The sequence below is a fragment of the Syngnathoides biaculeatus genome, chromosome 12 (assembly GCF_019802595.1).
Source record: "Syngnathoides biaculeatus isolate LvHL_M chromosome 12, ASM1980259v1, whole genome shotgun sequence".
NCBI lineage: Eukaryota > Metazoa > Chordata > Actinopteri > Syngnathiformes > Syngnathidae > Syngnathoides > Syngnathoides biaculeatus.
The window spans coordinates 18,668,202-18,680,296 of NC_084651.1; the positions used below are offsets into that span (position 1 = coordinate 18,668,202).

The window sequence follows — 12,095 nt, forward strand, 5'->3', positions numbered from 1 at the left end:
TCATGGGCTTTCTCTCGAGCCACCAAGACATGATGTAGCTCCTTCTGACATTCTCTCTACTTTTTGATCTTCAAGGAAAATAATTAATCTGTGGTACTCTTTCTAGCCATGGATCCATACTGTTGCTCACAAATACTGATAATAAGTCTAGGCTACACGACTCTTTCCCAAAACTTTATTCTGTGGATCATCAATTTTATTCCTCTATAGTTCCCACAGCTCTGTGCATCGGCTTTGTTCCTAAAAATGGGCACTAGCACACTTTTCCTCCATTACTCAAAAATTTTAATACCCACAAAAATTCTGTTGAACCAGTTGGTGAAAAACTCCACAGCCACCTCTCCAAAGTGGTTCCCTACCTCCACAGGTATGCCATCAGCACCGACTACCTTTCCATTTTTCATCCTCTTTAGTGGCTTTCTAACTTCTCCCTCACTAATCATTGTGACATCCTGGGCTACCCCACTTGACTCTTCTACTCTTTCTTCTCTCTCATTTTATTCATTCATTAACTTTTCAAAGTATTCTTTCCATCCCTCCAGCACTCCACTTCAGTCACTGTGATTTGATGGGCGCATACGCACCCGCATGGCACCACACTTACAAATCAGCACAGTCGAGCACGACAAATCACACACGTAAAATTTTTTTACGCGTAGAAAGAGATAGAGAGGCCCCGTAGCTCAGTGATTAGAACATTGGTTTGGTAAACAAGAGGTTGTGAGTTCTTATCTCACTGGGGCCTCTACTCCCCAAGAGGGGTTGCATTAAGAAGGGCATCTGGCGTAAAAACTGTGCCAAACAAATATGAGCGTTCATCTGCCATGTTACGCTGTGGCGACCACTGACGGGAGAAGCCGAAAGAAACTTACTTACTAGAAATACAAAAATATTGAAAGATGTCACTTATTTTGTGTAGTCTTGACCAATGTTCCCTCTCAGCTGCGGCACTGATCCAGCGCAGTGAACCACAGCCTGTTTTTTTTTCTTTTTAACATGGAAGCACACGGCCCAGGAGCTGCTCAACCTGCTTTTACTTCCTAGTTGACCTGACAACCCCCCCCCCTCCTCACCCCCCTCTGTTCTCAAAGGGGTACACTCAATTACAAACAGAACACACAACCGCAAGTTTATATTTGCGGGCATGACTGGTGGACCACACCCATAACTTTATATCTGCAGGCATGACTGACCACACAAGTACATTTTTCAAATGTGAGTGACTGCTATTTGCATCAGTCAACACATTGCCATCTCTATCCTTAATCACCATAACTTGCTGGACATCCTTCCCATCTCTATCCCTCTCTCTGGCCAACATGTAGAGGTCCTTTTCTCCTTAAGTGCCCAACCTGGCGTATATGTCCGTGGATGCCTCTTGTTTTGCCTTCGCCACCCCTGACTGCCCTACGTCGCATCTCAATGTATAACTTTCTTCTCTCGTCAGACCTAATGATGTACCACTTCTTTGCTAACCTCTTTCCTTATATGAGTTCCTGTAGTTAGAAGTTCCACCTCCAAGTGTTCTTCTCCCCTTGTGTTGGCTTTTGTCTGTGCGGCTCTATGTGAGTTTACAGATTAAATAGGGAATGCAGTCACTCAATGTGTTTCTAATGTCAATACTCAATGATTTCCAAAAAAGTCTGTCCGCATGTTGTTCCACGAGTCAGGCAAAGCGTCGCCCGCAGGTCTAACAAACATCCTGACAAAGGCGAGGCATGGCCCAGACTCCTTTGATGGATGCATTTTTCGCCATGGAGACCCAATGGCCAGCCAGAACAAAGTGGTGAAGAGGCGGGTGAAAACCTATTAGAGAACACAGAGGGGGATAATTACTCTGAATAACTCTCAACTGACAGGATTTGCTTACCCACCATTGAGCGTAAGATAAATTAACTCTCTCCTACCCGCCAAAGGCTGGGGTGGATGCAGATGGGGGATAAAAACCTACTGTGGCACAGTAAATGCAGACCACCCTGCCCCTCACGCTATAGCTCTATAGATCTACCACTATGCACGCAAAGTAGCATACACATGAGTGACCGCTAAGGCAGAATTAGCCCCAAAGGGGGTCTTTAAAGGCTGTGTGTAGCTTTATCGCCCGTTAAATATCCTGTATGTTGGGAAATATGAGAGCATTTGTCATAACATGCTCTGGCTTACAATATGCAAAGCGATCCACACAGAGAAGCCAACCTATACATCTTGACAGTGACAAATGAGGTTGATATCCCAAAAAGGCCCATTTTAGAAATGCAATCTGGAGGATTTGTTCCTTTTTTTTTTTTTTTTTTTTTTTTTAGCTATATGTATGTGAGTCATCTAAATTGTAATACCCCAAAAATATTAAATACGTTCAGGAACATAGAGTCATAATGTAACAGTCATCTTGCATGTAGACAACATAAAAGTCCTCAATGTGCATTTGCTTGAAATTTTTTTTGGAAGTGTGTGAGTTTCTATATTCTGAAATAGTCAAGTGCTTTCAAACTTGAAGTCATATTTGTCACAAATTCTCATTGAAACCTAGACTGGAAACTTGCGATAAAGCAGTAAACAATGTGCAGCAGTGTAACTATGGATAAACTTCGCATCCCTCACAATATTTATATCCATTACTAATGTGCCCCATATAAACTAAATGTAATGAATGACAAAGAATGAATGTTTCTTTAATCAGGGTGGGCTTTTTTGAAAGGTTTATTCTTAACACAATTTAAACTATTTGAGTGATAAACTTCACTGATCAAAAAGGATTACACTTGTCTATACAAAAATAAGGGGGAAAAAAAAAGAGGTAAATCTTCTGCCTTCCACCCAATTCATGGCTATGACATCACATATAGTTGCTGAATTTGTATCATGAGAACTAGTCTTTCTTGTCTGAATTGTTTGCTTATTCAGCTTTATTGAAAAGCATTAACACAAAGCCATTTCTTTACCATTAGAGAAGCTTGAGAAAACTAATGAGTTTCTTTTGGCAATAACACAATGCACTTAACATCACAGGGCCCAAATATTGTATCAGCTCACGAAGCCGAAGTATAGAATTGAGTTTAGTGTTTATCTCTTTCTCAGAGTATGACAGACTTAGTTAGAAAACCTCCTCCCCAAAACAAGCACACTCTCATAATAAAATCCTGTGTCAATGGAGTGAGGAACGAGAATATACAGTAGAGTATTCAAAATGCGGGCAATTTAGTACATAGTAACAACGAATACCAAGAGCTGCCCCATAATCCATGATGAGATTTTTTTGAAGCCCAAAATTTTAATTGTTTCGATACATTTTTTTTAATAAACCAATGATTTTTGACTTTAGAGCAATACTAAATAAAATGAAGAACCTTCTGTGCCGCTTCTGATTATGCCTTCATGACAATTAACTGAGAAACGGTACTGTCGTTGATCCCGAGTGAAATAATTACATAGAAGGTAAAGCAACTCCGCAACATCTGGACAAAAAGCACAATGGAAAAAGATTATGAAATAACAGAAAAAGCAAGGCAAGCTCAACTAGGAAGGCATGTGTGCATAGTGGTACTCATATTCAGTTTCTATTGGGCAAAGGAGAGGAAGCCTCAAAGAAAAAGTCCAAGTGGAAACATTCCTTCTGCTTTTTAGCCACCATCCTACACTACAACCTTTGTTTTGCTTTTCTGATCCAGAGACTGGACACACATCCTTGTCCCCAACATGAAACTCAGTCAACTGGCAATTTTTCCACAGGAAATCAATGTGCTCTGAAATGAAATACTTACATTTGATATTGAAGGAGGCATTGGTAGAGTGGAGCACCTCTCCTATTGCAGTGTTTTGTGCCACACACTCGAAGTTTCCTGCATCCAGTTGGCGGTCCACAGCGTTAAACTTGAGATTGCTGCCCTCCTGGTAGCGCCTGTCGCTGTTTTCCAACGGCTGGCCATTGTGAAGCCAACGGTAGGTGATGTCAGTCGGCTCGCTGACCTCACAGCGGAGCATGGCGCTACGCCCATGCAGAGCATCCTGAGACTTGGGCTCCCTGGTGAACTCAATGCCAGCAGCCTGGATGGACAAAACTAAGAAGAAGAAAGAGGGACAATAAATGACAGAACCACTTGGCCTTGTGGGAAAATGTTTGAAAATTATCAGAACTAGACAGGGGGGGTGTTTCAAATTTCAAGTTCTACTTTACAAGGCTGTGAGGTTTCCTGTCTGACACTGTGTGCACATGCTCACACGCACACACACACACACACACACACACACACACACACACACACACACACGGTACACCAGTCATCTGCCATCACTTTACGAAGATAGCTCTCACATAAGACACCAAGTGTTGCACACACATCCTGACGCACACTTGAATCATTCATGACGCATCTACCAGCACTGTGAATACATGTTTTCTGCTCTATTTAACCACATCTCAGTCGAGGGAACCAATGGAATGAACCCTGAACCAAAGCTCCAAGCACACGATACAACCAGTATCATTATAGCGGGCTTAACAATTTTTCTTGTTGCCGAAGACATTAGTTTAGCTTGGAATAGTGTATATGAATTGAATGAGTCTTATCTTGTGGGCAGTGGATATTTGAGTTCGCAACATTGAATACAGCTGATCTAATGAGATGCAAAGCAACCACTTTTACAGATAAGGTGCAAATGAGTTTCAAGATTAGCAATTTGTTTATTATTGCAGTCATAGATTGCAGCAATGTAAAATTGCTTTGTGTCATATGCAGAGGTTTATTTTATAGACTTTACACCAATCTGATCGGCATGGGCCGATATTTAGCATTTACTGGAAAGACAGTTGGTCCTGATGACATACGAGTGACGGTATGGTAGCAATTTGGAGAGGTGGCTGTAGAGTTTTTGACCAACTTATTCTATAGAATACTAGCCGGAGAGAAGATGACAGAAGAGTGGAGGAAAAGTGTACTAGTTCCCAATTTTAAGAACAAAGGCGACGTTCAGAACGGTGGAAACTACAGAGAAATAAAGATAATGAGCCACACAATGAAGTTATGAGAAAGAGTAGTGGAGGCTAGACTCAGGTCAGAAGTAGGTATATGCGAGCAACGGTATGGTATCATGCCTAGAAAGAGTACCACAGATGCATTATTTGCCTTGAAGGTGCTCATGGAAAAGTACAGAGAAGGTCAGAAGGAGCTACGTTGTGTCTTTGTAGACCTAGAGAAAGCTTATGACAGAGTACCAAGAGAGGAACTGTGGCACTGCATGTGCAAGTCCGGTATGGCGGAGAAATATGTTAGAATAGTACAGAACATGTATGAGGACAGGAGAACAGCAGTGAGATGTGCCGTAGGTGTGTCAGAAGAATTTAAGATGGAGGTGGGACTGCATCAGGGATCCGCCCTGAGGCCCTTCCTGTTTGCGGTAGGAAAAGATAGGGTGACAGATGAGGTTAGACTGGATTCCTCTTGGACTATGATTTTCACAGATGATATTGTGATCTGCAGTGAAAGCAGGGTGTAGGTGGATGAACAATTAGTAAGACGGAGGCACGCACTTGAAAGGAGAGGAATGAAGATTAGCCGAAATAAAACAGAATATATGTGCATAAATGAGAGGGGCGGTGGGGGAAGAGTGAATATCCAGGGAGAAGACATAGCAAGGGTGGATGACTACAAATAATTGGAGTCAACAATACAGACCAATGGAGAGTGTCGTAAGGAAGTGAAGAAACGGGTCCAAGTGGGGTTGAACAGTTCGCAGAAGGTGTCTGGGTGTTCTATGTAATAGAAGAGTCTCTGCTAGGATGAAGGGCAAAGCCTATAAAACAGTGGTGAAGCTGGCCATGATGTACGGATTAGAGACGGTGGCACTGAAGAAACAACAGGAAGCAGAACTTGAGGTAGCAGAAATGAAGATGTTGAGGTTCTCGCTCGGAGTGAGCAGGTTGGATAGGATTAGAAATGAGCTCATTAGAGGGACAGCCAAAGTTGGATGTTTTGGAGACAAGGTTAGAGAGAGCAGACTTCGATGGTTTAGACATGTCCAGAGGCAAGAGAGTGAGTAAATTGGTAGAAGGATGCTGAGGATAGAGCTGCCAGGCAAAAGAGTGGGAGTGAGACCAAAGAAAAGGTTGATGGATATGGTGAGGGAGGACATGAAGACTGTGGGTGTTAGTGAAGAAGATGCACCAGATAGGCTTAGATGAAAAAGATGACATACTGTGGCGACCCCTAATCGGGACAAATCGAAAGGAAAAGAAGAAGACTGTTGATCGGCTTTAAAAAAGTGGGGACGTTAATTACTGCAGGTACTTCCTGCCATCTAATAGAAGACTGTTCATTTGTTGTCTCTCTATTTCTTACTGACAGATGAAGAAATTATTGTAACATTTTTTGTGTACTGTAAATGAACAGTCAACAAACATCATTCACTAAATAGACAAAGCTCTATCTTGTGACAGGATCAGTTATTGTTTTTTTTTTTTTTAACTCATTGATCAGTGATCGGCCCAAAAATCTGATCGTATTAAATCTAGTCTTGAATATGGTGGTCACCTTATTCAGCTACATATCAGTGTCAAGACCAGTTGGTTTTACTGTGGTTGAACTTTCACAGAATTCTCTCTTCGTGTTCCAACAGCTACCACAATGGACCTCTATATTCTGTCAAGGCAGTGCTCATTGGCAAGTTCGCATACCTGATGTCAAGTGTGTTATCATAAGTAACGGCCCACTGCTAACAGTTGATGAAGCGTACCACCAAGAGTGTGTGGGCAATGTGTGTTGTGGGAGAGGGATGTGTCACCACATTGAAAAACTGGCGACTGGAATCAAGCTACACAATAAATCCTTCAATAACGTCAATCAAAGCGCTTGTTGAAGCTGAGGCAATAACTCACTGTTTGACCTTCACTCGCTCTTCCAACCCCAGTGTTCTCTTCCACAGATGAAAACGCATGCTCAAACCAAAATCTGCATAACAGAAGTAGAGATGGCCAGATAATTACTATATCGACATATCCTCTGACACAAAAATTTGACAGACTCTATAAATTGACAGTGAGCCAGCACATGGATCACACAGTGAGCTGAGAGTTGGAGGGCTGTGTCATTGGCCGCTTGTGGCTGATACTCTTGCCGGTCAGTGCTGGATCCATCCAGTAATCCATAAACTAGCTACATGTGCAGCATGTACATTCATACAACAGACGCACTTATAAGAACGTTAACTGCCAATTGGGTATGCTAGCCCATGCACTAATGTGCTAGATCGTTTAAAAAGTCAGCATTTCTCCCCGTTGTTGTGTGTCCCAAACTCGACAACTAACGCAAACACGGTAGTTCACTAAGCATAACCTGAGTGGCACAGATTGTTCAGACGATAGTTGACTACAGCAAACCTTAACGTATATTTGAAAAAAAACTAGCTTTTATTCTTTCCGCTTTTTATTCATCAGTTCAGACCCAGGAGATCAATATCACAGGGGAGAGAAAAAATATTTAACAGTGAAACAACAAATTAAATTATAATAACAACAATACTTACTTTAAGTCAAAAAAAGGAAAGAATAAGGCTGAGAGTTTCAAAGGCAAACAAAACGGTATCGTTTATCGTAATACTTTTTGAGAAAAATTTTTTTTTTCCTTTAATCAAGACATGCCTAGTTTGCAGCAGCTTTGGTATGGTAAGGTAAAGAGATTTGTGTTACTTTTTCGTCTATGTGTAGTGATATAATTAAATAAGTAAGCAACATGAAATTGTGTAACCCTTGTGTCTTTATTAGATTTTAAGAAACAAATCCATCGATTGACTAAAAAAAAAAAAGCCTGCCACAAACATCATACAGTACATCACTATATACAAGAAAAGGATGTGTTTTTTTGTGCTGCTGATAAAGGCTCTGTCACACCATGATGTTCTGGTCAACGTCCTCGGAACATTTCAATCGTTCTATTTTTCAACGTTCTCAAACGTGAATGACACATCTGGCGTGTGATTAACGTGTGTCTAACGCATGACTTAACGTGTGTCTAAAAGCACGAAAAGCGTGTAACAGCGACCAAATAAGATACCCCTAAAAACCATTAGCGTGTGCAAACGGGGCGCGACGAGCGATTTGTCAACGTAAGACGAGTGTGATGAGAGTGTGATCAATGGGTGAATAATGACAGAAAAGCGTTTTGCTGGCGTGTAATTTTTACAGTGGAACCGGCACTAAAACGTTGGAAAGTTCATAGTCACTTCAGTTGTTGTCGTGAGTTAGAACAGTGAGCATCATGCCGCCAAGAAGAAAAAAGTTAGGGCGCGGACTTCAGCAACTAGCGCTGCTAGTGAAAAAGCTAAGCCTCTTTCATCACGAACAATGTGTTTGGAGGAAAAACAAAAGGAGGAAGAGCACGTCAGCGAAGTCACGCACCATGTGACTCCCCCTGGGGACCCTAAACACCTTGCAAACCCCAGTGAGGACGGTCCGACAAAGAGACAAAAGAAGCAGAGAAAGCATTGCAGGATCCTGGACCGGGCTGTTGAGGATAGTCTGGTGGAGTTTTTCTGTGAAAACGAACTGCTGCTTTCTGGATCTTCCATAGTAGGTGCTCTCTACTGTAGCTTAATATTAAACGGACCTTGCTTACAAAGCATCGGTTTATATAACCATATGCATGGAAGTTCGGGAAACGCTCGAATGATGCTCAATGGACGCCAAACGACATTCGTTTCACTTTAGTTACACGCTGTGTGCGCTAGGGGATTGTTCAGTAGTCGTTGACAGGTCGCCAGTGAGTCATTCACTGCAAAGCAAACGATTAAGTAACAACCAAGTAAAGCTAGAGTTACGACTGACTAACGATAGCCAAACACGTGCAACACTCGGCGAACCTTAGTAAAACATTCCACGGACGTTCTTGAACGTTCTGCAGCGTTTAAAATTAAACGTTGATGAACGCTGGTCTCGGTGAGAACTTTTGTGCATGTTCAAAACTTTTTTTCCGGACCGGCGTTCTCCGCCGATTCCCAGCGATCATTGACGTTCACTAACGTTAAAACAAAGCTCTTCTGGAGCTATCCCGGCGACCATGGGCGACTTTCCTCAAACGCTATAGAACGCTGACCAGAACGTCATGGTGTGACGGGGCCATAAGCAACTGCACTTGTCTTCTTTTTTTTAGTTTCCCTTTTCTTACTGAAATTGCATTAAGAAAGAAAATACTTATGTACTGTTCCAGTGTGTACCCCTGCCTTTGCGCATAAACTGTGATTTAAAAATCCCTTCAAGATAAACACTTCGTTTATACCATTTAGTTGAAAAAAAAAAAAAAAAAACAATAGCTGCAGTACTTTTTCAACATTCAGATCTGGCAGACAAGTGGGTTCATCTTTTAAGGGGCCGCAATCTTGTGGACTTTTCTTTTCCTCAGTGTCAAACTAAGTGGGCCAAGCAGATTTGTTAATAACACAAGGACACCCAAAGCCAGATAAGTGAATTTCTAAGCAACATTTCTACCCTCAGGTTGTACAATCTGTGAAAGGGTAGTTATGTCTACTTGACCTTTGCATACACAGTAACATTCATTCATTTATTCATTTTCCATATCACATATCATCCCTAGGGTCGCGGGCATGCTGGACCCTATCCCAGCTATCATTGGGTGGGAGGCAGGGTACACGCTGAACTAGTCCCCAGCCAATCGCAGAGCACATGTAACCAGACAATCATTCGCACTCACATTTATGCCTAGAGGCAATTTAGAATCTCCAATTAACCTGTCATGCATGTTTTTGAAATGTGGAAGGAAACCGGTGTACCCAAAGAAAATCCATGCAGGCACAGGAAGAAAATGCAAACCCTTCACAGGCGAAGCTGAACATGAACCCTTCTGAAAATCCAGAGACAAAACACAGTTTGTATATAAAAGAGGAATAAATGCTCACTTTCGTATCGCCAAAAAAAAAAGAGCAGAAAGAAAGCAAACAGAATGGCACTCACAGCGCAGATAGCTAGGTATATGAAACATGTATGGACGAGAACTAAATTAACAGATAATCATACCTCGAACATATGCCACACCGTTACCCCCCTATAACTTTGAAAGGTTTGGTGGAATTAAATTAGTACCATAATTTCTAAAAAAAATAATGCGCAAATTTTTCCCAAAATATTTTCAAAAAGTTAATAGAGCACATTGTATTTAGGTATGGATGAAAAATAAAACATACAATCACATTGTATAGTTGTATAGAGGTACATTGAGTGGTGAAAAAAAAGGTATACATATACATTTTGATATGATAGTCGATGTCTTACGTTACACATTTAGATTTATTACGGTAATGTGCGCACCCTACCTGAACTCGACCTCCTCGTTCCTGATCGTTACTGTAGCATGTTTGTTGCTACTGCACCAAAGATCAGAAACGACTGCCCGTGAGTTTGTTTTAACTTAAAGCCCAAGTGTCATCCCTATAAACATTCTAAAATAGATATTGTAATGAAAAATACATACAACATTATTCACTTCAATGTCTATACGAAAAAATGAATGTGAGCGGAGAGCGCGTCATTCATGCGCAAAGTTGCATAAGTGTCATAATGTACACCGGCATGCTGTTTGGGAATCACTGGGATAGCACACCAGACACCTTCTGCCAACTGTTCCATCCCGCTTGGACCCGTTTCTTCACTTCTTTACCACACTCTCCATTACTCTGTATTGTTGACCCCAAGTATTTGAAGTCATCCACCCCCACTAGCTCTTCTCTCTGGAGCTTCACACCTCCTCCTCCGCCCCTCACAATCATGCACATACTGTATATTCTGTTTTACTTCGGCTAATCTTCATTCCTCTTCCTTCCAGTGCATGCCTCCATCTTTCTAATTTCTTCCTTCGCCTGCTCCCTGCTTTCACTGCAGATCACAATATCATCTTCGAACATCATAGTCCAAGGGGAATCCAGTCTAAATTCATCTGTTAGCCTATCCATTACTATCGCAGACAGGAACGGGCTCAGCACGGATCCCTGCATGCAGTCCCACCTCCACCTTAACTAAAATAAAATATAAATACAGATAATTCCTATATTTTGAGAACACGGGTAGCAGCAAATTGATGGTGCGCATTGTACATTGGTAAAAGGGTTTTCCTGATTTTTAGGGTAACTTTGGGGGTGTGCATTATACTTCAGGACGCATTATACTCGAGAAATTACGGTAAATCATTTTCGGGCTAATCGTTTAAAAAAATACCTCATTTATTTATTTTAAATAGAAAAAGCTACTGGTCAATATGTGGACCGGACAAAAGTCGGACTGGGAGAGAATGTTATACTCTGGAATGGGCATAATAATTGATTAATCAAAAAAATTGTGAAAAATAATTCCGTCAATTGTGTGTAATTGTTGATTCATCACATCTTGACGTAATTGAGTTAAAACAGAGTCTATGCATTGAACAGTAGTCGATTATCACTAGTTTTGGGTCTAAAGAAAAACATTACTTAAACTTTTTGGAGTTGCGGTACATCCAAGCAAATCTTGGCATAACACCCCCAGACAGTATTATTCTGCTAAAATCATATTAAAACATGAGTTTGTTAACTTGTGCAGTACATGTGTCAACCCATAAAAATGTTAATTTCCCCCATGGTCAGTAAAGTGAAATTAATCAAATACCCATCCCTAGTTACAACACAGTGTTAGAGGATCATTCCATGACCAACTCCCTTAAGAGACTTGGAATTTAATCTATTTACAACTAGGAAGTGCAAGCGTCTTAACATTCATTAAAATATATATTGCCTCCATGCCAAGCACAATGCCAGATTGTGAGATAGCCAAGTTCCTCCAGGCTAAGCCATCTTGCCACAGTGTTTTTACATAAGGTATTCTGCGTGAAGTTTTGCAATGCGGCGGAGGAGCTGTGGAATGCGGTTGATGGTTTACTTCATATCGGTTGACGTAATGCGTCTATGTATAAATACGCGAGTACCTGAGTGCAAAAAGGGAATGACTTCCGGCAAAAAGTCCCCGGCGATACAGACAACACAAAGAGATGTTTACCCAAGCAACCACAGGATGACTGATGAAAGCAGGAGAGTGATGAGATGGAGAGGCACAGCCAATCACA

General features: G+C 41.4%; 1 protein-coding gene across 3 annotated transcripts in view; it reads right to left on the reverse strand.

Annotated features, from left to right (window-relative positions):
- The window catches only part of ptk7b (protein tyrosine kinase 7b), a 100,847-nt gene that overhangs the window by 32,785 nt on the left and 55,967 nt on the right, over positions 1–12,095 (reverse strand). For all 3 annotated transcript variants that reach the window (XM_061836440.1, XM_061836439.1, XM_061836438.1), the window contains one exon: positions 3,762–4,058. In XM_061836440.1, the coding sequence (XP_061692424.1) occupies positions 3,762–4,058 (297 nt within the window). The remainder of the gene's footprint in view (positions 1–3,761; positions 4,059–12,095) is intronic.